Genomic DNA, 26,595 nt, shown 5'->3' with positions numbered 1-26,595 from the left:
GAGAAAGGCAGGGAGTTTCAGAAAAACATCTACTTCTGCTTCATTGACTACTCTAAAGCCTTTGACTGTGTGGATCATAATAAATTGTGGCAAGTTCTTGGTGGTATGGGCATCCCAAGCCACCTTGTCTCTCTCCTGAGGAATCTGTACAAGGACCAAGTAGCAACAGTAAGAACTGACCACGGAACAACAGACTGGTTCAAGATTGGGAAAGGCGTACGGCAAGGCTGCATCCTCTCACCCAACCTTTTTAACTTGTATGCAGAACACATCATGCGATGTGCGGGGCTGGATGAATGCAAAGCTGGGGTGAAAATTGCTGGAAGAAACATTAACAACCTCAGATATGCAGATGACACCACTCTGATGGCCGAAAGCGAGGAGGAGCTGAGGAGCCTTCTAATCAAGGTGAAAGAAGAAAGCGCAAAAGCCGGGTTGCAGCTAAACATCAAAAAAACCAAGATTATGGCAATAAGAATGATTGACAACTGGAAAATAGAGGGAGAAACCGTGGAGGCCGTGACAGACTTTGTATTTCTAGGTGCAAAGATTACTGCAGATGCAGACTGTGGCCAGGAAATCAGAAGACGCTTACTTCTTGGGAGGAGAACAATGTCCAATCTCGATAAAATAGTAAAGAGTAGAGACATCAGACTGGCAACAAAGATCCGCCTAGTCAAAGCCATGGTATTCCCTGTAGTAACCTACGGATGTGAGAGCTGGACCTTAGGGAAGGCTGAGCGAAGGAAGATCGATGCTTTTAAACTGTGGTGTTGGAGGAAGGTTCTGAGAGTGCCTTGGACTGCGAGAAGATCCAACCAGTCCATCCTCCAGGAAATAAAGCCCGACTGCTCATTGGAGGGAAGGATACTAGAGACAAAGTTGAAGTACTTTGGCCACATCATGAGGAGACAGGAAAGCCTAGAGAAGACAATTATGCTGGGGAAAGTGGAAGGCAAAAGGAAGAGGGGCCGACCAAGGGCAAGATGGATGGATGGCATCCTTGAAGTGACTGGACTGACCTTGAGGGAGCTGGGGGTGGTGACGGCCGACAGGGAGCTCTGGCGTAGGCTGGTCCATGAGGTCACGAAGAGTCGGAGACGACTGAACGAATGAACAACAACAATTATTATTATTATTATTATTATTATTATTATTATTACATTTATTATTTTACTTTAGTCTTATTGTTATTACATTTATTATTTTACTCTATTATTGGTATTATTACATTTATTATTTTACTCTATTATTGGATTTATTACATTTGCATTATTTTACTCTATTATTATTTTATTACATTTATTTTACTCTATTTATTATTATTATTATTATTACATCTATTATTTTACTTTCTTTATTATTATTGGAGGGATACATAAGCACATTGACACTGAAAAAGGTTAGAATAATGGTTTAATCAAAGTTGGTCAGTCTTATTTTGAATTAGTTTTATGTAAACATTGAAAAACGTTTATCCTACTGTTTTCTCAATTAATGTAATTTTATTGGTATCGATATTTATTTTGTATTACCAATAGCTGCTGCATTTCCCACCCTCGACTTATATTTGAGTCAATGCGTTTTCCCATTTTTTGGTGGTAAAATTAGGTGCCTCAGTTTATATTCGGGTCAGCTTATACTCGAGTATATACGGGTATTTATTTATTTACAGCATTTTTACCCCGCCCTTCTCAACCCCGGAGAGGGGACTCAGAGCGGCATTCTGTCCCTGTTATACGATTTCATTAAAATTTTGAATTTAAAATGTTGTTGTGGATCTTATTGATCCACCTCAGAGGCACTTGTACTGTTTGGATACCTTGCAGTCAAATTCCGAACACCATGTTGCATTTTGGGAGACTTATTAGGAAATTGATTCTGGCTAGATGTAGCATTGCATGCATTTTTTGCATGCAGTAAATCCCATGATCAAAACAGAACTAAAGCGAAACCTTCTCCCCTTGCATGAGCCATATGTTACTGGAAACAGGTGGTTGCTCAAGCTTGTGATGGGTTGCCCATCTGTCTTTCATACCAGCGTAACTCTATTGGTCATTTATGCTTTTCCAGGGCTGCAGAAAACTCTTCCTATTGATATCTGAGAGGATGTCATAAGGAAGAGGCAGTGGGCTTGTTTTATGCGGACATATGGCTCTGAGCACTGGATGCATTGACGGGGATGGAGATTCCACCTGAACATTAGGAAGAACTTCCTGACTGTAAGAAGGGCTGTTCAGCAGTGGAACTCTCTCTTTCTGCCTTGGAGTCTGGTGGAAGCTCCTTCCTCGGTAGCTTTTAAACAGAGGCTGGCTGGCCATCTGTCGGGGGTGCTATGATTGTGCTTTTCCTGTATGTATAGCAGGGGGTTGGACTTGATAGCCCATGTGTTTTCTTCCAACTCTGTGATTCTATGAATTGTTTGCAATGTTCCTTCTGGACTCTCTGGATAATACAAACTGGTGCTATGAACAACAGCACTTCTTTCTCTTCTCTAGCAAAGATATGTTATATGGGGATGGGGGGAACTGTATTTATGTATTTATTTATTTATTTATTTATTTACTGTATTTGTACACTGCCCCTCTCAGTATACAAATACGGCTCGAGGCGGTTTTAGCAATTAACAGTAAAGCAATTAACAGTATAGCAATTAACATATGTTATCAACATTTTTTAAACTACAGCAAGATCTTATAGAATAGAATCATAGGGTTGGAAGAGACCTCATGGGCCGTCCAGTCCAACCCCCTGTCAAGAAGCAGGAATGTTGCATTCAAAGCACCCCTGACAGATGGCCATTCAGCCTCTGTTTAAAAGCTTCCAAAGAAGGAGCCTCCACCGCACGCCGGGGCAGAGAGTTCCACTGCTGAACTGCTCTCACCATCAGGAAGTTCTTCCTCATGTTCAGATGGAATCTCCTTTCTTGTAGTTTGAAGCCATTGTTCCGCGTCCTAGTCTCCAAGGAAGCAGAAAACAAGCTTGCTCCCTCCTCCCTGTGGCTTCCTCTCACATATTTATACATGGCTATCATATCTCCTCTCAGCCTTCTCTTCTTCAGGCTAAACATGCCCAGCTCCTTAAGCCACTCCTCATAAGGCTTGTTCTCCAGACCCTTGATCATTTTAGTTGCCCTCCTCTGGTCACATTCCAGCTTGTCAATATCTCTCTTCAATTGTGGTGCCCAGAATTTGACACAATATTCCAGGTGTGGTCTAACCTAGAGGGGTAGCATTACTTCCCTAGATCTAGACACTATGCTCCTATTGATGCAGGCCAAAATCCCATTGGCTTTTTTGCCGCCACATCACATTGTTGGCTCATGTTTAAATTGTTGTCCACGAGGATTCCAAGATCTTTTTCACACGTCCCCCCATTCTATATCTTTGCATTTTGTTTTTTCTGCCTAAGTGGAGTATCTTGCATTTGTCCCTGTTGAACTTCGTTTTGTTAGTTTTGGCCCATCTCTCTAATCCGTCAAGATCGTTTTGAATCCTGCTCCTGTCCTCTGGAGTATTGGCTATCCCTCCCAATTTGGTGTCGTCTGCAAACTTGATGATCATGCCTTCTAACCCTTCATCTAAGTCATTAATAAAGATGTTGAACAGGACCAGGACGGAACTCTGCTTCTGGCACTCCGCTTGTCACTTCTTTCCAGGATAAAGAGGAAGCATTGGTGAGCACCCTCTGGGTTCGTCTATTTAACCAATTACGGATCCATCTCACCGTAGTTTTGCCTAGCCCACATTGGACTAGTTTGTTTGCCAGAAGGTCAGGAGGGACCTTGTCGAAGGCCTTACTGAAATCCAGGTACTCTACATCCATGACATTCCCTGCATCTACCCAGCTTGTAACTCTATCAAAAAAAGAGATCAGATTAGTCTGGCATGACTTGTTTTTGATAAATCCATGTTGACTATTAGCGATGACCGCATTTGTTTCTAAGTGTTTGCAGACCACTTCCTTAATAATATTTTCCAGAATCTTGCCTGGTATCAGCGTGAGGTTGACCGGACAGTAATTGTTTGGGTCATCCTTTTTTCCCTTCTTGAAGATTGGGACCACATTGGCCCTCCTCCAATCTGCTGGAACTTCTCCCGTTCTCCAAGAACTCTCAAAGATGATTGCCAATGGTTCCGAAATGACTTCCACTAGTTCCTTCAATACTCTTGGGTGTATTTGTGCTCATGGAGATTTCACTCCTGCATAAGAAATACTTTCTTGGGAAGAGTAAATATAATAGGTCCTTCACGTATTTGTCAGTTCTGAACCTGGGCAAAGGATGCAGGAGACAAGCTGTTGGAACATGCCATTATTCTTGCAGAGAAGAGCTTTCCCGGCATTGTCTGGAGATGCTTGGACACTTTCCACAAGGCTTGGTACGAAAGCAAGAGGGTCTGTCTAGGCAGGCATACTGCGGTCACAAGCAAGATGGGTTTGCAGCGGCCTTGTGTGCCATACCAAGGAAGCCAGTAGTCCCTGTGGCATTTTGCTGTGGCCTCTTGGTTCTTAGTAAAACTCAGAAAGGATCTGCTGCTAGTTTTAAAATGCAAACACTGTACATTTTTTTCTTCTACATTTCATTTTGCAAACCAGAAGCAATGACAGAAATGATTAGGGCAGTGTTTCTCAACCTTCCTAATGCCACGGCCCCTGGATACAGTTCCTCATGTTGTGGTGACCCCCAACCATAACATTATTTTTGTTGCTACTTCATAACTGTCATTTTGCTACTGTGATGAATCATAATGTAAATATTCAGTATGCAGGATGTATTTTCATTCACTGAACCAAATATGGCACAAACACCTGAAATGCTCAAATGTGAGTACTGGCATTGTGGGGGATTAATTTTGTCATTTGGGAGTTGTAGTTGCTGGGATTCATAGTTCACCTATAATCAAAGAGCTTTCTGAAATCCATCAACAATGGCATTGAAGCAAACTTGGCACACAGAACTCCCATGACCAGCAGAAAATAACTGGAAGGGTTTGAGTTATTGTGTTGTTGTTGTGCTGCTGTTTTTATTGTTGTATTTGGGCTCGGCCTCTTGTAAGCCGCACTGAGTCCTTCGGGAGATGGTAGCGGGGTAAAAATAAAGGATTATTATTATTATTATTATTATTTGGTGGGCATTGACCTTGAGTTTTGGAGTTGTAGTTCACCTACCCCCGGAACACATTGTAGATTCAAATAATGATGGATCTGGACCAAACTTGGCATTAATATATGCCCAAATGTGAACCCTGCTGGAGTTTAGGGGAAAATAAGCCTTGACATTTAGGAGTTGTCGTTGCTGGGATTTATAGTTCACCTATAATCAAAGAAAATTCTGAATCCTACCAACGACACAATTGGGCCAAACTTCCCACACAGAACCCCCATGACCAACAGAAAATATTGTGTTTTCTGGTTGTCTTTGGCGACCCTTCTGCCACCCCCTTGCGACCCACCCAGGGATCCCGACCCCCAGGTTGAGAAATGCTGGGTTAGGGTCTTGCAGCCAAAGTCTTATGAAGAGGGCTTTGAGTACAGGAAACAGATATAGTTGGTCTAGGAAAGAGTTGGTAGGAAAACTGTCCTCAGATGTTTGAAGCAGTATCACATCAGTGGCAAATTGTTTCTCCCTCGTGTAGCCTCTAGGCTTCTACACTGTCTGAAATCCCGGAGGAACCAGCTTTCTCCAGATTAATCCAAGTTTACCTGAGGTGTCCTTTGGATACCTCAAGTAAATCCATTACCTATCACGGGATTTAGTGCAATGTAGAAGGTCCCTAAAACAGGGGTCCCCAAACCAAGGTCTGTGGGTTGGATGCAGCCCTCCAAGGCCATTGACCCGGCCCTAAACTTTAGACTTCAGGAATCAGGTCCTGGGATAAAAGGGCAGTGTGGAAGGGCTCTGTTTGGTTTTTTGTAATTTACTGTATTGATTCTGTGTTTTTTATACGGTAATCAGATTTAATGGCGGTTAATGCCATGACAGCGCTTGACTCTCAATCAAACTCCCGTGGAGCTTGGCTCAAGAGTAGCCTTGCTGGGTTTATTTATTTATTTGCTTTATTTTTATACCGCATTTTTCAGCCTAAATCGGCGACTCAATGGGTTGTCACCAGAGAGGCATGGGTGACATAGGCTCCCTTGGGATTAGTGCAGAGACCCACATTTCGGCTGCTTTCCAGGCCACTGAAGCGTCACTAATGCCCATTGATTGGGGATCATGTTGTGTTTTCCCCTTGACTGCCTCTTGGGTGAGTTCAGATGCAAACTGTTTTCTTTCCCCAACGGCTGAGCCCCCCTGGCGATTAAAGTCTAGCATCACAAATGGACAGAGCAAAGGGCAGCAGGCTTTCACCTGTCTGGGAGGGAGCTTCCTCTTTGCAAAACATGTGTGGAAGGGGGTGACTTTATTATTATTATTATTATTATTGCCCCCGGTGGCGAAGTGGGTTAAACCGCTGAGCTGCTGAACTTGCTGACCGAACAGTCCTAGGTTCGAATCTGAGGAGCGGCATGAGTTCCCGCTGTTAGCACCAGCTTCTGTCAACCGAGCAGTTTGAAAACATGCAAATGTGAGTAGATCAATAGGTACCGCTTCAGCGGGAAGGTAACGGCGCTCCATGCAGTCAGGCCAGCCACATGACCTTGGAGGTGTCTGTGGACAACGCCAGCTCTTCAGCTTAGAAATGGAGATGAGCACCAACCCCCAGAGTCAGAATCGACTGGACAATGGGGCAATGCTGAAGATGGGGCAATGCTGACAGGGGACAGGGAAAAGGCAGAACTACTTAATGCCTTCTTTGCCTCGGTCTTCTCACAAAAAGAGAGTCTTCAACCTCAGCAAGATGGAGTGGATGAGGGATTGGAGGACATCCAACCCCAAATTGGGAAAGAAGTCATCCAGGAATACCTGGCCGCTCTAAATGAGTTCAAGTCCCCAGGGCCAGATCAACTACACCCAAGAGTACTGAAGGAACTAGCGGAAGTCATTTCGGAACCATTGGCAACCATCTTTGAGAGTTCTTGGAGAACGGGAGAAGTTCCAGCAGATTGGAGGAGGGCCAATGTGGTCCCAATCTTCAAGAAGGGAAAAAAGGATGACCCAAACAACTACTGTCCGGTCAGCCTCACGTCGATACCAGGCAAGATTCTGGAAAAGATTGTTAAGGAAGCGGTCTGCAAACACTTAGAAACAAATGCAGTCATCGCTAATAGTCAACATGGATTTATCAAAAACAAGTCATTCCAGACTAATCTGATCTCTTTTTTGGATAGAGTTACAAGCTGGGTAGATGCGGGGAATGCCGTGGATGTAGCGTACCTGGATTTCAGTAAGGCCTTCGACAAGGTCCCCCATGACCTTCTGGCAAGGAAACTAGTCCAATGTGGGCTAGGCAAAACTACGGTGAGGTGGATCTGTAATTGGTTAAGTGGACGAACACAGAGAGTGCTCACTAATGCTTCCTCTTCATCTTGGAAAGAAGTGACGAGCGGAGTGCCGCAGGGTTCCGTCCTGGGCCCGGTCCTGTTCAACATCTTTATTAATGACTTAGATGAAGGGCTAGAAGGCATGATCATCAAGTTTGCAGACGACACCAAATTGGGAGGGATAGCCAATAGTCCAGAGGACAGGAGCAGAATTCAAAACGATCTTGACAGATTAGAGAGATGGGCCAAAACTAACAAAATGAAGTTCAACAGTGACAAATGCAAGATACTCCACTTTGGCAGAAAAAATGAAATGCAAAGATACAGAATGGGGGACGCCTGGCTCGAGAGCAGTACGTGTGAAAAAGATCTTGGAGTCCTCGTGGACAACAAGTTAAACATGAGCCAACAATGTGATGTGGCAGCAAAAAAAGCCAATGGGATTTTGGCCTGCATCAATAGGAGCATAGTGTCTAGATCTAAGGAAGTAATGCTACCCCTCTATTCTGCTTTGGTTAGACCACATCTGGAATACTGTGTCCAATTCTGGGCACCACAATTCAAGAGAGATATTGACAAGCTGGAATGTGACCAGAGGAGGGCGACTAAAATGATCAAGGGTCTGGAGAACAAGCCCTACGAGGAGCGGCTTAGGGAACTGGGCATGTTTAGTCTGAAGAAGAGAAGGCTGAGAGGAGATATGATAGCCATGTATAAATATGTGAGAGGAAGCCACAGGGAGGAGGGAGCAAGCTTGTTTTCTGCTTCCTTGGAGACTAGGACGCGGAACAATGGCTTCAAACTACAAGAGAGGAGATTCTATCTGAACACGAGGAAGAACTTCCTGACTGTGAGAGCCGTTCAGCAGTGGAACTCTCTGCCCCGGAGTGTGGTGGAGGCTCCTTCTTTGGAAGCTTTTAAACAGAGGCTGGATGGCCATCTGTCAGGGGTGATTTGAATGCAATATTCCTGCTTCTTGGCAGGGGGTTGGACTGGATGGCCCATGAGGTCTCTTCCAACTCTTTGATTCTATGATTCTATGATTCTAGGGGAAAACCTTTGCTTTTTACTATTATTTATATGCCACTTTATCTCCACAAACGCAACTTGAAGCTGTGTGACATAAAACATTAATATACAATCCAAAGTATACCAATAGGCAAGTATTAAAATAGAATTAAACACAAGCTGTGGCAAGCTGTTTAGCTTGGTGATAGAGGATAGGCCCACAGAAAACCTATCTCAAATATGTTTTAGCTTTTCCCAGTGTTGCAAGATACACTCTTGTAGAGAAAACTTCTGAAATGAATTGTTTTTATCAAATCCTAGCTTAAAATTGCAACCCCAGCACATAAAGCTGAACCAGCAACAAGTCTTTCACGCTAAAAAAACTCCCAATCGACATTTGTTTCCATTTCAAACATATCATTCAGTACATGGATATAACAGAGGAGTGAGGAATGGTATTGCCGCTAATATCATCCATAGGAACAATAAGAGATTAAAGAGCAAAACTTAACAAAATGAGCTGCCAGAATGTGAAGCTTCCAGCAGGTGTACCCAGTTAGTTGTATTATTATTATTATTATTATTATTATTATTATTATTATGACATCCCACTTTTAAATACATATTTTATATTATAGAAATATATTTTATGTGTATTTTATAGAATGTTTAAGATGATTATGTGTTTTTAGTTATGTTATAAACCTACCTTGAGCCATGAGGGGAGGCAGGTAAGAAATAGAAATATTACTACTACAACTACAACTACTACTACTCAGAGGTTTTCCCTGTCACGGGCAGTAAGAGCACCTAAAGATTTAGAGAGCTTATGTTCAACCCTTTCAAAGCTCCCTTCTTGAGCTGTGATGGCATGATCATCATCATAGATGAAACTCTCTGTCCCTTCTGGCAGTGGCTGGTCATTTGCGTAAATGTTAAAAACTGATGGAGCAAGCACGCTCCCCTGAGGCAGGCCGTTCTTCTGTTTCCGCCATCTGCTTCTCTGGCCCTGGAACTCAACAAAAAAGCTCCTGTTTTGTAGCAGATTAACTATGAAGCGGGTGAGGTGGTAGTCTTTTGTGATATTATACGTTTTTCTCAGGAGAAGACGATGATTTACAGTGTCATTGGATGCTGTCAGGCCTATGAAAACAGCTCCTATAATTTGCTGCCTTTCAAAACCATCTTTTATGTTCTGAGTCAGGTTTCTGGAAAGGAATCCCACTGAAGCATTGGAGCACACCCAAATACCTGGGAGTCACTCTGGACCATGCTCCGACTTACAAGAAGCACTGCTTGACTATAAAGCAAAAAGTGGGTGCTAGAAATAACATCATACGAAAGCTGACTGGCACAACCTGGGGATCACAACCAGACAAATTGAAGACATCTGCCCTTGTGCTTTGCTACTCTGCTGCTGAATACGCATGCCCAGTGTGGAACACATCTCACCATGCTAAACAGTGGATGCGGCTCTTAATGAGTTATACCGCATTATCACAGGATGTCTGCACCACTCGAGAAATTATACTGTTTAGCTTGTATTGCATCACCTGGCATCCGCTGGGAAGTAGCAGCCAGCAATGAAAAGACCAAGGCAGTGACATCTTTGGCCCATCCTCTATTCAGATATCAGCCAGCACACCAACACCTTAAATCAAGAAATAGTTTTCTAAGATATACAGAGATACTTGCAGGAACACCTCAGCAAGCGAGAGTCCAAAAGTGGCAGGCTAAAATCCAGAAACTCAGTCAGTGCTGAGACCGGATGAAAGTCCTCTGTGGGCACATAGAAGGCTGGACAACTTGGAAGGCTCTGAACAGACTGTGCTCTGGAACCACCAGGTGCAGAGCCAACCTTCTTTTTTTTTTTACTTTTTATTGTTTTATAGTGTATGTAGAAAACAAAACATAAACAAAAGGAAAAAATGAAAAAAGAAAAAATATTCAAAAGATTTACAAAAGAGTGAATATTCAGTGCTCATTAAACATATGAACAAACAGATTTGGCTGTACAATTGTTTATACCTTAACATTTCATAACCCTCTATCCCCCCCACCCGTGAACCCCACCCCCTGACCTCCGAAACCCCTCAAAACAGGATCATACTACTAAACAACAGCTACCCAAATATCTTCTTTCACTGAATCCCCTTTATGGCAATCTTCAAGTTTATCTTTGTCTTCTTTACCAAATACCCAAGTGCCAGCCTCCATTTGTTTGCAAATTCTTCATTATTTCCTCCTCTGCTGCTATTTGTCAGCTTGGCCATTTGGATATAATCTACTAAATTATCTCTCCAATCTTTAATAGATAACTCTTTTTCCCCTTTCCAAGTTTTGGCTATTATTAGTCTTGCTGCAACAAAGCAATATTGACAAATTTCTTCATCTCCTGCACTGATACGCATTCTAAATAGTCCTAATAGGCACATTTCCGGGTTTTTCTTAACCTTTTTGTTAATCATATTGTTTGTTTCTTTCACCACTTTTCCCCAAAATTCTTTAACTATATTACACTTCCACCATACATGGAAAAATGATCCCTTCGCCTTCTTACATCTCCAGCAAGTTCCTTGTCCTGTTTTCTCTATTTTAGCCAATAATTCTGGAGTTATGTAAGTTCTTTAAAACATTTTAAACATATTTTCTCTAATTGAGCTGGCCACTGAAAATTTAAACCCCCTTTTCCACAAATGTTCCTGAAGTCGATAGGAACTTTAGAAGGGTTTACCCCAGGAGGAGAAACCCTGCGGCCCCACCAAAGAGGGATCGCTACGTTGGTGAGCAACGAGAAGCCTAATTTTAAGCAATTTATTTTCCCTAAGTTCCCAAAAAGAATCTCACCAAAGTTAAAGAAAGCACCACCGAGATGATTTATTAGCGATTCAGCTGAAAAGGATGCAAAGCAGCAATCATTCACCAAGCTAAGCATACATGTACACAAAAAAATGCCATTTTTATTGAAAAAACAGAGTTTGTGGTTCGAATCTCCCACTCCCTGCCCTCCCCCCCCCCCGGCCTGGCTTGAAGGTGATTGGCTGCCTCAACAACTGGGAGGAGGCTTGTCTGCCCCTCGAGCGCCTGGGCCAATCACAGGGCTTCTGCCGCCTTGGCGCGTCGACAAATCAGGAGGGAGGGAGGTGGGACAAGGGAATACAATGCATCCTTGAATGGATTATGGAACTCAGGAAATATCCATTTGGCTGAGCGAGTCCTAAATGGCCTTCAAGCGAAACCTGTCTATTGTGTCATGGTTGATCTGAGATAAGCACTGATGTGGGCAATACCACTTAATCCCGGTTTTCCTCTTGCGATCAGACAGGGGCACAATGGGGGAGATTTTGGTGAATGTCTTCAATGGAAAGGCTTGAAAGGAATCAGGGCAGGAGGGGAGGACTTTCCAAAGGTCCTCTTTCCTTCCATTGTAATGTGATTAAAAGTCTGCCAAGCAATTATCTTCCTGATGGCCAGCCTCCAAAGTCAGGGAGACATTTATTTGTTATTTTCCATGCAAGAGATGCTCTGAGATAAGGGTTTCCACAATTGCTAATTGCTTTTTTTCAGAGGCAAGGCAACTTCCTTATACATTTTTCCAACAAAGGGAATGGGGCAGAAAGGGTCAGGAGAAGGTTACATACACAGGAGAAAATATGAAAATATAGAAATCATAATACAGAGAGTAAACCCAACTACCCTCCCCCAGTGTCCATAGTTCATATTATTCATAGGAAGGTCCATAAAGGGAAATATATCCATGAGGGGGAAAGAGAGTCCCTTGTTTGTGAGATGGGGGACCATCAGGAGCCCAGGTGTGTCTCAGATGGAAAAAGTCAAATACTTTTGTGGTATGATTTTCAGTAATAAATTGGTTACCTTCTGCTATAAACATATGAAAATAGGGCATAAAGCCTTGATTAAATGATACACACCAAATTGACCAAGGCTTAACCCTTATTATCCAGTCTGGTGTCCTTGCCCTTAGCAAAACTATAAGTTACGATCTCTTATGCGGGGGGGGGGGGGGGTCATGTTTGACTTCATTCCCATTCTTCCAAATTAATATTTCTAGCCTAATCTTTGGACCACGTTTTTATCTGTTTATCTATTAAATTGTATTCTAAGATATATTTATAGAGCTTGGATATTTGACATTTGTTGCCCTTCTCAAAAATACATTCTAACTACGTCCTTCCTAAATCTATCAGGCAATTGAAAGAAGCAAAACCAATCTTTTATCCCTAATTCTTCTCTACCTTTAAGTGTCCATTGCCCTTTCTCTTTGACTAAATATTATTCATATGTTCCAAATTCAGTATGTGCTTCCAGTGGGCGCAGCCATAAGGGGATTTTTGGTTCTATCCCCATAAGGAGTCCACTACATATGAGTGTGGAGTCCACTACATACGAGTGTGGAGAAGAGCAAACTGCAGACTACTTATTACAATGCAGCCTGAACCCTGCCACATGCACAAAGGAGGACCTTCTCACAGCGACACCAGAGGCACTCCAAGTGGCCAGCTTCTGCTCAAAGCACATTTAGTATCATGCCAAGTTTTTGAAACTTTGTGTTTTTAAATACATTACAACTGTACCCTCGGTTTGCTTCTGATACGATAAATAGACTATTATTATTACATATTATTATTATTATTATTATTATTATTATTATTTTATTACTATAACTCCATGACTGGCTTGGGGAACTGTGTGAGATGATGCACAGCAAAGTAACTTTCCTAAGCTTTGTACAAGGGAAAACAACGGAACTGAGAAGAAATCCACTTAATAAGAAGGAAATCCTCCATTCTGGGCTGAGCCATTGTCCCTTCTCCTATTTGCATTTTTAAGTGATAAGGTTACCAAGGATAAATGACTTGCTATGCAAATTCTTTGTCTTTAAAACTTCTCCATTCTCCCCACTGGAATGAAATTGGCCTCACACCATGCATTTATTGAAATAGCTAATTCTTCCCAGTTTGCTTCTTTGGCTTCATATAAGATACTTTCAAGTAGCAAATCGAGCAGAGAAAATGTTTTTTTTTCCTATTAAATCCAGTATTTAAAATGGCTTAAAAGTTGAAAAACAACTGGTTTTTAATAGATCCCCATATTCAACTTATATCAGCTGCTGAAGACTGATAATGGCTTTTAACCATTTTATTCAGACAGACTTTTAAAGAAGAAGGTGCTGAAGATCAAGCCAGCGGCTGCTGGAGGTTTTAGCTCTGAACAGGTTTTAATGGATTTTAACTGTGTCTTTTTAAAATACTTTTTAAATCTAATTCTGTTTTAATGTTTCTTATTTGTTTATTTTAAATTGTGTGGTCGTACTTTTAATTGTAAGCTGCTTTGAGCCTCCTTCAGGAGAGATAAAGCGGGATATAAATAATCTATCTATCTATCTATCTATCTATCTATCTATCTATCTATCTATCTATCAGTGCTCTGTGCATAATGAGTACCTTAAAAACAAAAGAACCAATGAACGAAATCACACCAAATTTGGCAACAAAACGTCTCACAACACAAGGAGTGACCATCACTCAAAAAATTATGATTTTGTCATTTGGGAGTTGTAGTTGCTGAGATTTATAGTTCACCTACAATCAAAGAGCATTCTGAACTCCGTCAATGATGGAATTGAACCAAACTTGGCACACAGAACTCCCACGACCAACAGAAAATACTGGCAGGGTGGTGGGCATTGACCTTGAGTTTGGGAGTTGTAGTTCATCTACATCCAGAGAGCACTGTGGTCTCAAAGAATGATGGATCTGGACCAAACTTGGCACAAGCACTCAATACTTCTGGGAGTCCCCTAGCGACAACTTCTGGGACTCCTGCTCGACGCCACAGCCATTGTTCTGTAGAGTTCCGCAGGGTTCAGTACTGTCCCCTATGTTGTTTAACATATACATGAAGCCGTTGGGAGAGATCATCCAGAGTTTCGGGGTGCGGTGTCATCTGTACGCAGATGATGTCCAACTTTGTTACTCCTTTCCACCTGCTACTAAGGAGGCTGTTCAAGTCCTGAACCAGTGCTTGGCCGCTGTAACGGACTGGATGAGGGCCAACAGATTGAAACTAAATCCAGACAAGACAGAGGTACTCCTGGTCAGTCGAAGGGCCGAACAGGGCATAGGGTTTCAGCCTGTGCTCGACGGGGTTACACTCCCCCTGAAGGCGCAGGTTCACAGCTTGGGAGTGGTCCTGGACTCATCGCTGAGCCTGGAGCCCCAGGTCTCGGCGGTGGTCAGGGGAGCTTTTACACAATTAAAACATGTGCGCCAGCTTCACCCGTACCTTGGGAAGTCTGATTTGGCCACGGTGGTCCACACTCTGGTTACATCCCGTTTAGACTACTGCAACGCTCTCTACGTGGGGTTGCTTCTGAAGACTGCCCGTAAGCTCCAACTAGTCCAACGAGTGGCAGCCAGATTACTTACAGGGAGCATACTACTCCTCTGTTGCACCAGCTCCACTGGCTGCCAATTAGCTTCCGAGCACAATTCAAAGTGCTGGTGTTAACCTATAAATCCCTAAACGACTCCGGCCCAGTTTACCTGTCCGAACAGATTCTCCCCTATGAACCATCAAGATTGTTAAGATCTTCTGGAGGTGCCCTGTTCTCAGTCCCACCATCTTCGCAAGCGCGTCTGGTGGGGACGAGGGACAGGGCCTTCTCGGTGGTGGCCCCTCGGCTCTGGAACTCTCTCCCACTGGAGATTAGAACTGCCCCTTCTCTCCTGACTTTTAGAAAACAGGTGAAAACTTGGCTCTGGAAACTGGCATTTGATGAGTGAGTCAATAACTCGTGACTACACGGACGGATGGTGTAGTCACGATTTTATTTTGACGACTTGACCAATGTAATTATGTAATTCCCTATTGGAATTCCCTATTGGAATTGATTGTATTTTAGTATTTTAATGTTTTAATGTTTTAGTGTATTATGGGATGTGATGTTTTTAAACGATTGTCTGTGATACTGTTGTTGTGAACCGGCCTGAGTCCCTCTGCGGAGGTGAGAAGACCGGTATATAAAAATTCTAAATAAATAAATAAAATAAATATACTGTTACATTGCTGTTAATTGTATATTTATGTTTTGATGTGGGCGCCATGGGGTGCCACTTTGTTAGCCATCCTGAGTCCCTCTGCAGAGGTTGAGAAAGGACGGGATATAAAAGCCCTAAATAAATAAATAAATAGTCCTGACTTTGAAAGTAGTGCTCCTACTCCACAAGTGTGCCACAACTTCATTAAAAGTGTGGAGGACGAAGTTCCACTTCCCAGGACAAAAGTCTTTGCCCTCTAGTCAACTTTTGCCGTCTTTTCAGGATAAAAACAATGTATGATGCAGGAACAAACAATGCACATATTTGCACCTGCGCTTTTAACGGTTTTTTTTTAAAATGCCAAAATTCCCAGCGGATGCCTTGCGGCGGCCATCTTACAGACTTCGAAATCCCGTAACAAAGCATCAAGTCTGGACCTTGCAGGCAGAAATCCTGGGATCAACAGGTCTGCATGTGGACTTGTTCTCAGGTCCCGGGTTTTTTTGCCCCTCATGGAAAACCCACGATTTGGTGCTGTCTGGAAGCGTCCTTAGCCTGCAGTGCTTTTCATGCTCTTTGATTCATGCTTGGGCAATTCTGCAGTATGTTCTCATTCTTGTCATTGGGGCTCTTTGTAAAGTCTTCTGCAGTCCTTTCTCAGCTATGTGTCAACTTCTCCCACCTTGGGGAAAAGGGTTAGGGTTGTAATTGCTCCAGTGGGAATATTAAAAGCCAAGCCCCTCTGGGTGGAGGGGGGGGGTCGGGTCCCCATTTTCTCTTGTTTCGCATTTTTAGTTTCTTGTTTGAACACATGAATCAGCTGTCATGTCCTAGCTCTCTGATGTGGGCATTGTGAGAATCTGGGAGTGGTTTGCAAGTATTCTCTGGCTTGCAAGCAGGTCACAGTATAGCTCTGCTCCCACAGTTCATCCTGCATTGGCTGGATGGACACACATTTTTATGTGCACAGCCGCAAAGTAAGTGAAAGGAGAGTCCTGTGACCTCTGCAGAAAATTACCCAGTGTTCTAACTTTCTGTACATGATCATTGGCAAGAATTCCCCAGCAAGCGCAATCTATTGAGACCTGCCTTTTCTCACTCAGTTGGAGTGTCACAGCGGCTCAACATCTCCTGCTTCCCACAGTGACCAATATTTTAAAATAATAATAATGGCCTTCAACATTGACAGAATGAGGCTGTGTGCCTGCGTCACCTTGTCCAGTTGCTACAGGCAGAGCTGGGCAACATGCATTGTTCAGACTGGGCACGCTTTTGTTGGGTTTGTTTGCTTGTTTTCAAATGGTGCCTTTTCTATACAAGCAAAGGGCCAGGATGTCTGTGGCAGAGTGGAACTACCTAGCAAATAAGGTGAAGAGTATGTTGAGAACCTGATCCGCTTCTGAATCGGTTTTATGTTGAACTTGAGCCCAAAGTTCTCCAAATTCCCTATTGGAATTCATCTTGGAGTGTAGAGTGACTCTTATGGAAAACTCCCTAACTATTCCTCTGTGTTCCTTTGTATGCCATCCGGCCTGCCTTGGACCCGTAGGCTTCTACATCAGATGTGGTGGTTGATTCTATCACCATAGAGTCATGGCATGTGTAGGCAAAGGTTCAATCTTCCAAATACTTATTATTGTTGTCAGGGCCATAGCCAGAAAAAAAATTCGGGGAGGGTTAACAATTTGGGGGGGGGGTGTTGAAAATTTTGGGGAGGGTTGAAAATTTCGGGGGGGGGGGGTTGAAACCTGCCTCCTAGCTCATGCTGAAGCAAAGAGCACAGCAGGGGGCAGAGCAACCTTCAATAGCCTGCAGCTCCACCCAGGGCCGTAGCCAGAAAAAAAAATTCGGGAGGGGTTGAAATTGGGGGGGGGGGTTACAATTTTGCGGGGGGGGGGGGTTGAAACCTGCCTCCTAGCTCATGCTGAAGCCAAGAGCACAGAAGGGGGCAGAGCAGCCTTCAATAGCCTGCAGCTCCCCCGTCAACCACCTCCACCAAGTCTGGCCTCCTTAATTAGAGCATTCAACACACACACACACACAACTTGGTTGCTTCACTACATCTGCTATTGCTGCAAGTAATGACAGTGTGAATAAATTGTCAATATTTGCCTGAGATAGTGCTTGCAGTTCTGGAGGGACTCTTAAGTTTTTGCATCTCATAGACTTAGCATGGGGATTTGGTTAATCAGTTAAAATTAATGACTAAACCAGTTTTTTCAAAAAAATCTGAAACATTTCGGGGGGGGGGGGTTGAACCCCTACCCCCCCCCCCCCCAACTACAGGCCTGGTTGCTGTTGCTTGGAGTGATAGTTGGCACCTGCAATAAAAGAGCATTCTGAACTCCACCAACAAGGGAATTGAACCAAACTTGGCATAGAGAATTCTCATGACAAACAGAAAATACTGGAGAGCTTTGGGAAAAATAGGCCCAGATATTTGGGAGTTATAGTTGCACCAGCAAAAAAAAAGAGCATTCTGAACTGAACCAACAAGGGAATTGAACAAACTTGGCATACAGAACTCCAATGACCAACAGAAAATACTGGCGAGCTCTGGGGAAAATAGGTCCATACTTTGGGAGTTATAGTTGCAACTGCAACAAAAGATAGACAAATTATAACTATTGGGAGTTATAGTTGCACATGCAACAAAAGAGCATTCAAAACTGAACCAACAAGGGAATTGAACCAAACTTGGCATACAGAACTCCCATGACCAACAGAAAATACTAGAGCTTTGGGAAAATAGGCCCAGATGTTTGGGAGTCATAGTTGCACCTTCAGTAAATACTGGTGAGCTCTGGGGAAAATAGGCCCATACTTTGGGAGTTATAGTTGCAACTGCAACAAAAGATAGACCCAGACTATTGGGAGTTATAGTTGCACATGTAACAAAAGAGCATTCAAAACTGAACCAACAAGAGAATTGAATCAAACTTGGCATATAGAACTCCCATGACCAGGCCTGTAGCGAGGCGGGGGTTAGGGGTTCAAACCCCCTCCCCCGAAATGTTTCAGATTTTTTTTAAAAAAATTGGTTTACTCATTAATTTTAACTGGTTAACCAAATCCCCATGCTAAGTCTATGAGATGCAAAAAATTAAGAGTCCCTCCAGAACTGCAAGCACTATTTCAGGCAAATATTGACAATTTATTCACACTGTCATTACTTGCAGCAATAGCCAATGTAGTGAAGCAACCAAGTTGTGTGTGTGTGTGTGTTGAATGTTCTCATTAAGGAGGCCAGACTTGGTGGAGGTGGTTGACGGGGGAGCTGCAGGCTATGGAAGGCTGCTCTGCCCTCTGCTGTGCTCTTGGCTTCAGCATGAGCTAGTCGGCAGGTTTCAACCCCCCGGCGAAAATTTCAACCCCCCCCCCCCGAAAATTTCAACCCCTCCCGAATTTTTTTTCTGGCTACGGCCCTGGGTACAGCTAGTAGTAGTAGTAGTAGTAGTAGTAATAATAATAATCCAGCCCAAAAATCTCACAGCAACTCACTCAGATTTATCTTTCCCTCCCCATCCCCATAAAGTGTTAATACTCATGTTGAAACAGGTTGTGTGTCTCTCCACCACATCCCCCTTATCCATTGCCCTGCTAGCAGCAGCTGCTCGGTTAGATTATATTGGGGAATGGCAAATGGCCTGACATTGGAGATGGTCTCCTCAAACAGTTTGTCTGAATTTTGTTTGTCTTCATTATCTGACATCATAAGAGAGACAGAATCAAAGTATAGAATGAAGAGGAGAGAGGCAATAGTGACTCTTTCCAAACATCTGAAATCAAGAATTTCTTTGCTCAAACCTTATGGAAATGCTGAGGGTGGGAACAGAAGGTTTTATGTGGTATTCTCTGCAATAGGCAGGGCTTGGAATGTTCCTCTTCAAGGTAAATATTTACAGTTATAGTTCTGCCTGACCTTATTATATTTATTATTATAGTCATTTTTAAGTCACTTTATATTCGTGGCATTATCTATTGCCTATCATTATCTATAGGAGCACCCGGTGGCACAATGGGTTAAGCCCTTGTGCCGGCAGGACTGAAGACTGACATGTCGGAGGTTCTAATCTGGGGAAAGCATGGATGAGCTCCCTCTGTCATCTCCAGCTTCCCGTTCGGAGACATGAGAGAAGCCTGCCATGAGGATGGTAAAACATCAAAACATCCAGGCAATGTCCCCTGGGCAACGTCCTTGCAGACATCCAACTTTCTCTCACCAGGAGCCATTTGCAGTTTCTCAAATCACTCCAGACATGGAATAATAATAATAATAATAAGAAATATTATCTATTATTATTATTATTATTTCAATATTTATACCCCTCCCCTCAGTAATAAGTCAAACAACAGGCGAATACAGGATCTGTGTTGCCAAAAGCTTTCATGGCCAGAATCACTGGTTTGCTGTGAGTTTTCTGGTCTGTCTGTCCATGTTCCAAAAGTATTCTCTCCTTTCACCCGTATCTATGGCAGGCATCCTCAGAGGTTGTGAGATCTGTTGGAAACTAGGCAAGTGGGGTTTATATATTTGTGGAATGATGTCCAGGGTGGGAGAAAGAGCTCTTGTATGTTGGAGGCAACTCTAAAATCAGTAAATAAAGAGCAACTCTCAAAAATGGGGATTCCTGGCAAGAAACATGGGCCAGCTAACACCTCCCAACAAAGGATTCCCCCAGGCAGGAAGCGGACAGGCCTTGAAGCTGCAAGGCCATTCAATGCTAATGAAGATAGACAATTACAATATTTACCCTTGCCTCCAACAGATAAAGAGTTCTTTCTCCCACCCTGGACATCATTCCACAGGGAGATAGATAGATAGATAGATAGATAGATAGATAGATAGATAGATAGATAGATATAGACCCCACTTGCCTGGTTTCCAACAGATCTCACAACCTCTGAAGATGCCTGCCATAGATGTGGGTGAAAGGAGAGGATGCTTTTGGAACATGGTCAGGCAGCCCGGAAAACTCACAGCAACCTGGAATACAGGATCCATGATGAAACTTCAGTAATAAGTCAAGCTTGATTTAAAAGTTTTTAGCAGTGTTGACGTGGGTTTTGGTGCCTGTTGGGCCTCCAGGGGAGGGCATGTCAGAGTTGTGTGCCACAACGGAGACCCTCCTCTCCCATTTCCAAACACAGTTTATTAGTTTCAGTGTTGGAATATAGATATTTCTCCCCCGTCCCAAGCACACCTTAATCTTTGATCAGACACATATGAAGAGAGAGGACTGTTCCCTCAAGTATCAAAGTCCCAAGCCATTTAGAGCTTTGAATTCAAAACTTGCACAATTGCACTTTCTTTTGAAGATGCTCTAGTGTAAGATTTTCTATATTACACTAGCTGTGCCCTGCCACACGTTGCTGTGGCCTATAGTAAGAATTTTCGAAGTAGAGGTAGATATCTGGACTATTATGAAAGAGAGGTACCTACCTATTCCTCCTCCCCCCTTTTTTTCTTCCCCTTCTCCTTTCTTCCTTCTCTATCTCTTTCTTTCATTCCTTCTTTGGCTCTTTGGTTTCATCCTCCCTTCTCTCTTTCCTTCTTTCCCTCCTCCTTTCTCTACTTCTTCGTCTCCTTTCTTCCCTCCCTGTTTCCTTCCTTCTTTCACTTTTTATTTCCTTTTCTCCTTCCTTCTTTCTTTACCTCTTTCCTGCATTTCCCTCCCCTTTTCTTTCCTTTCTCTACTTGCACCTCTTTCTTTCCTTCCTTCTCTCCTTCCTTCCTTCTTTCCCTCCTTCTCTCTTTCCTTCCTTCCCCTTTCCCTCCTTTATTCCTTCCCTTTTCCCTCCCTCCTTTCTTCTCTCCTTCCTTCCTGTCTGTTCTCCTCCAATACCATGGTAGAGTCCCTGGTTAGAGGAGGAGAAAATGGAAGGAAAGAAAGGGAGGAAGGGAAGGGAGGGAAGGAAAGGGAGGGAGGAGTGATCAAAAAGGAAAGGGAGGAAGGAGGGAAAGGAAGGAGGGATGGGAGGGAGGGAAAGAAGTAAAGGTAGGAGAAGGAAGGGAAGTAGAGAAAGGGAGGAAGGGAAGGAAGGAGGGAGGGAAGGAGGGAGTTGGACTGGATGGCCTTTAGGGCTCCCTTCCAACTGGTTGGCCATCTATTGTGAGGGCTTTAATTATGTGTTGTACACCGCCGTGAGTTGCCCTAGGGCTGAGAACGGCGGTCTACAAATACAGTAAATAAATAAATAAATAAATATGTCTTCCTTTAATGCCAAATGAGGTTGGGCTGGATGGTCTTTGGGGCTCCTTTCCCAGCAATGTCAGTTTCGTGTGTACCTATTACCCCCTTCATGGCACCTTCCTCCTTCCTTTAGGCTGTGGGAGTGTGTGTGTAGGACACAGAGATTCAGAGTGTGTGCAGAGTGTGGCCCGCCTCCCTCTTTTTTCCTCCCCAACCTCTTTTTTCCTCCCCCCCTCCTCCCCCTCCTCCTTCTCCTCAGCCTCTGCCCTTTGATCCCTTGCCTTATTTATTTATTTATTTACTTTACTTGTATACCGCAGTTTCTCAGCCCAACAGGCGACTCAAAGCGGATTACAACAAGGATAAGAATCAATCAACGATATACAATTTAAAACCATAAAAGCATAATATACAATATTGACACAATAATAGACAACACAATGCATCTCATAACTAGAGTCGTGATCCAATCCGTCGTCCAAATTTCCATTCCTGTAATCATCACATTCATTGCACTGTTTAACCGAATGCCCGTTCAAACATCCAAGTTTTTAATCTTCTTCGGAACACCATTAGCGAGGGGGCTGATCTTACCTCCATAGGAAGGGCGTTCCACAGCCGGGGGGCCACCACAGAAAAGGCCCTGTCTCTCGTCCCTGCCAGCCGCACCTGTGAAGCAGGCGGGATAGAGAGCAGGGCCTCCCCAGAAGATCTTAGGGTCCTGGCGGGCTGATAGGCAGAGATACGTTAGGATAGGTAACTCGGGCCAGAACCGTTTAGGGCTTTATAGGCCAACGCCAGCACTTTGAATTGAGCCCGGTAGCAAATCGGCAGCCAGTGGAGCTGGTGCAGCAGAGGAGTTGTATGCTCCCTGCGCTCCGCTCCTGTTAGTATCATGGCTGCCGAGCGTTGGACTAGCTGGAGCTTCCGAGCCATCTTCAAAGGCAACCCCACGTAGAGAGCGTTGCAGTAGTCTAGACGGGATGTAACCAGAGCGTGGACTACCATGGCCAAGTCAGACTTCCCAAGGTACGGGCGCAGTTGGCGCACAAGTTTTAACCTTAGTGTTAGTTAGGGGCCAAGAGACATGCTGCTTCAGAACCCTCATTCTGTGTCCTCAGCGTGAGGGGGAGGGGGCAGGGGAGGTGTGTTGTCTTCTTCCTTTTTTTAATTTAAAGATGTTTTGTGGGTTTTTTTCAGTGATGGTCACTCCTTGGATTGTGAGGAGTTTTGTTGCTAAATTTGGGGTCATTTGGCCCCATAGGTTTTTTGGTTTTTAAGGTACTCATTATGCACAGAGCATTTATATATATATAGATTGAAGGTTGATGTAGTCGATGTGTTAGATGCTCTTTGATTATAGAGATCTGTGGTTCTGTGACACTTGAAATCTTGGAGAAGACTCAGAAACTGGCAAAATGTTTATGGATTGCATCCCATGTGTTGGTTTTTGTAAAACCTGTTGGAATTCATTGACTATGTGACTTTACAGGCAAAGATGTTGATGCCTCTTTCCTGTTTCTCACAGCTGGCTGTACATTTGAAGAAGATGAGGATTTGAATAATTGTGAATACACTCAAAGTGTGGAGGACGAGTTTGAATGGGAGCTCATCCAGAGTCACCTTCTGCCTCATCTGACTTCTGATCTTCCTCATGGTTAGTATGAACCACAAACAGCCATCTTTATTGTATAGATTGAGAAATGTATTGGTGGCACAAGCTTTGACTGTGAGTCACCATCTGATTCTATTGTTTTGCACAGTGAGGCAGTCCTTTCAGACCACAGTTACTGGCCATCAGCAAGGTGTTAATTGGAAAGAGATGTATATGATTTGACTTACTTTGTGTCATGTAACATTTCCTGCTATCTATGAGTGTCATGGAAGATTTCCCATAAGAATGTTTCAGTTGCCAGTCCAGTCGGTATCAGCCATAAAGGATGTGCCATCTTGTTTGTTGCCCCCAGGCAGGGAAATGTCTTAAGCCCCTTCTACACTGCCATATAACAACTCAGGGCCCTTCCACGCTGCCCTATATCTCAGAATATCAAGGCAGGAAATCCTACTATATCTGCTTTGAATATCTGAGGGCCTGTCCAGACAGGACCTTTATTGCGGTACCTACTGCAATAAAGGAAGGGCTGTCCAGACAACATTCTGGACAGTCCTGAATGTTAATTCACTACAAACCAGGAAAATTAATTAATTGGAAGGCGCAGGATAAACCCACTATTTCCAGTTCCAGGCTGCAGAATACTGCAGTCCAGACAGTATTCCCACAGTTAACCGGGCTAAATAAGCCTGGTAAACTGTGGGAATATCCACAACCCTCCCTCACAGCCCCCAGACCCCTTAGAAAAGCAAAAAAATCTTACCCGTCCTCCATTACAAGCCCCGGCCGTCTCTCCCAGTGCATAGAAATGACGCACCAGGAGGGGGGGGGGGGGGAGGGAGGAAAATCGCCCCACCCCCCACCCCCGCTCTCCTGGCATGTAATTTCTATGTGCCAGGAGAACCGGCTAAGTCTTGCAATGGAGGCTGGATAAGTTTTTATTACTTTTCTAAGGAGTCTGGGGGCTTCAGGGGAGGGGCGTTCTGCCTTGAAATTCTGGGATAGAGGGCTGTGTTGAAGGGCCCTCAATTGAACTTTTGGCCAGTTTCCAATCTCCCCTTTTTGGGCAAAGTCCTGGAACGTGTGGTGGTCTTGCAACTCCAGGTGTTCTTGGAGGAAACTGATTATCTGGATCCGGTGCGGTCTGGCTTTAGGCCGGAACTTGGGACTGAAACAGCCTCGGTTGCCTTAGCGAATAAAATGCCAAGGAAACTCTACAATGGGAGGGCAAATCAACGGAGAACTCCTGAATAAAGTGGATAGTTTGCTAGTGTGTGACGGCGGTCGGAAAACCATCCATTTAATTTCAAAATAGAGTATGCTTGTGCTGTATGGTAAACCTACATTTCCAAACATTTGACATGTTCGGTGGGATGATGTCTCTAGTTTCTCAATCTGACCAACCTCTGAGGGCTGAATCTGTGCAGATAAAATGTGGTGAAGGATGACAAACTTGAAGCCCACTGGAAGAATTGTCAGGATATACGTGCAACTGAGGAACACAGATAGTCAGCAGAAAACAGGTTCACATAATTGTATAGGGAGTTCTTTTACAAAATTATTGTTGTTCCGACTAAGTCTTCGTCTCTATTTCTTTAACACACCTTTCATACAGTGTTGAGGATTTTTTTCCAATGCTAGCTTTTTAAAGAACAAACACCTCCCACATGCAGATTATTTTGGAAACAGATTGAAATGAATTTATGCATTGAAAAAATGTGACTATTGCAGATAATGAAGCAGACAAGAATGATAATATCTGTGCAATTTCATGGGAATTTTAATGGAAAAAGCCAAGTCTCTCTTGAATGGAGCATCAGCGTTTGGTCTTCTTTTGTTCATGTGGCCATTCAGCTTCTTCTGCCTCAAATGGGTTCTATTTGAAGAAGAACTTGTGTGTTCTGCAGTATCCATCCCAAGTGAGTGAGATGAGTTCTGCATCCATCCATCCCAAGTGAGTGAGATGTTTTGCATGCTAGTTCGAAGGAAGTGGTATAGTACAGTGAGTTAAACTGCCAGCTGCAGAAAATCTTGCCGATCGAAAGGTCGACAGTTCAAGCCCGGATTGGGGTGAGCTCCCAACCTTCAGCCCAGCTTATGCTCACCTAACAGTTTGAAACAGCAATGTGAGTAGATAAATAGGTACCACGGGGTGGTAATAAAAGGTGCCTATGCGGACATGCCTGTGATTTGATTGCGAGAGTGTCTAAGGACAACAAAGCTCCATGGCATGGAAGATGGAAGGACAGCATCATCCTGTGGCCAGAGTTGAGCAAAGCCTCCAGATGCTGGAGGTGGAAAAAGATAGGAAGCCTTGACTTCTGTTTATGTACTGTCTGTTTTTGTTAATTGTATAATGGCATTGAATGTTTGCCATATATGTGCACACTATAATCCACCCTGAGTCCCCTCGTGGAGATAGAGCAGAATATAAATAAAGCATATTACATTATTATTATTTGGTTTCACACACAGTGTGAATATACTTTTTGACAAGCATTTTGAGAATTTTTCTAGTGAATAAAAGTTCTGCAATGGACATGAATATGGAAGTGATGAATAATGCAGAAGAATTGGCATTCATGCAGAATGCTGCGTGGATTGCTTGGTAAACTCAGTTGTGTTCCAGCAATACATGCATTAAAGTCACCAAATCTCAAGGTCAGACAAGAATGATAATTCATGAGAATTTTAATGGAAAAAGCCAAGTCTCTCTTGAATGGAGCATCAGCGTTTGGTCTTCTTTTGTTCATGTGGCCATTCAGCTTCTTCTGCCTCAAATGGGTTCTATTTGAAGAAGAACTTGTGTGTTCTGCAGTAGTCACACAGGAAGCTGCCTTATACCAGCTCAGATTATTTGTCCATTTAGAATCATAGATTCATTGAGTTGGAGGATACCCTTCTGGACCCCAATGGTCACTTGCCCAAGCTTGGAACCAGAAGAATCTGCTTACTGCTTTATGCAGATGATGCTGCCATCATCTCACGCTCCAAGGCAAGTCTAAACCACCTACCAAGGAAATTCCTGAACTACTGTTCCCAGAACGACCTAAAAATCAACTATGCGAAATCCAAAGTTCTGGAATTTGAAAAAAGATTTTCCGCTGGTCTCTTGATGGGCATACTCTAGAACAGGTCAGAAGTTTCCAATATCTGGGGCTTTTTTTCACCACCGACTGTCTTGGTCTACTCATACTGTTTCCATTACCCTCAAGGCTCAAGTAAGCAGTTTTGCCATTCTGAGTTTTACTGCTACTAAAGAATAGAGTCTTTAACGCTAAGATAGCTTCCCAGC

General features: G+C 43.5%; 1 protein-coding gene across 13 annotated transcripts in view; it reads left to right on the top strand.

The window, feature by feature from the left end:
- The window catches only part of PTPRU (protein tyrosine phosphatase receptor type U), a 173,140-nt gene that overhangs the window by 7,567 nt on the left and 138,978 nt on the right, over positions 1-26,595 (top strand). For all 13 annotated transcript variants that reach the window (XM_060784674.2, XM_060784673.2, XM_060784671.2 and 10 more), the window contains exon 2: positions 23,217-23,345. In XM_060784674.2, coding sequence (XP_060640657.2) covers positions 23,217-23,345 — 129 coding nt within the window. The remainder of the gene's footprint in view (positions 1-23,216; positions 23,346-26,595) is intronic.

This window comes from Anolis sagrei, chromosome X, assembly GCF_037176765.1.
Source record: "Anolis sagrei isolate rAnoSag1 chromosome X, rAnoSag1.mat, whole genome shotgun sequence".
Lineage (NCBI taxonomy): Eukaryota > Metazoa > Chordata > Lepidosauria > Squamata > Dactyloidae > Anolis > Anolis sagrei.
This window is presented reverse-complemented; position numbering and strand designations above follow the sequence as displayed.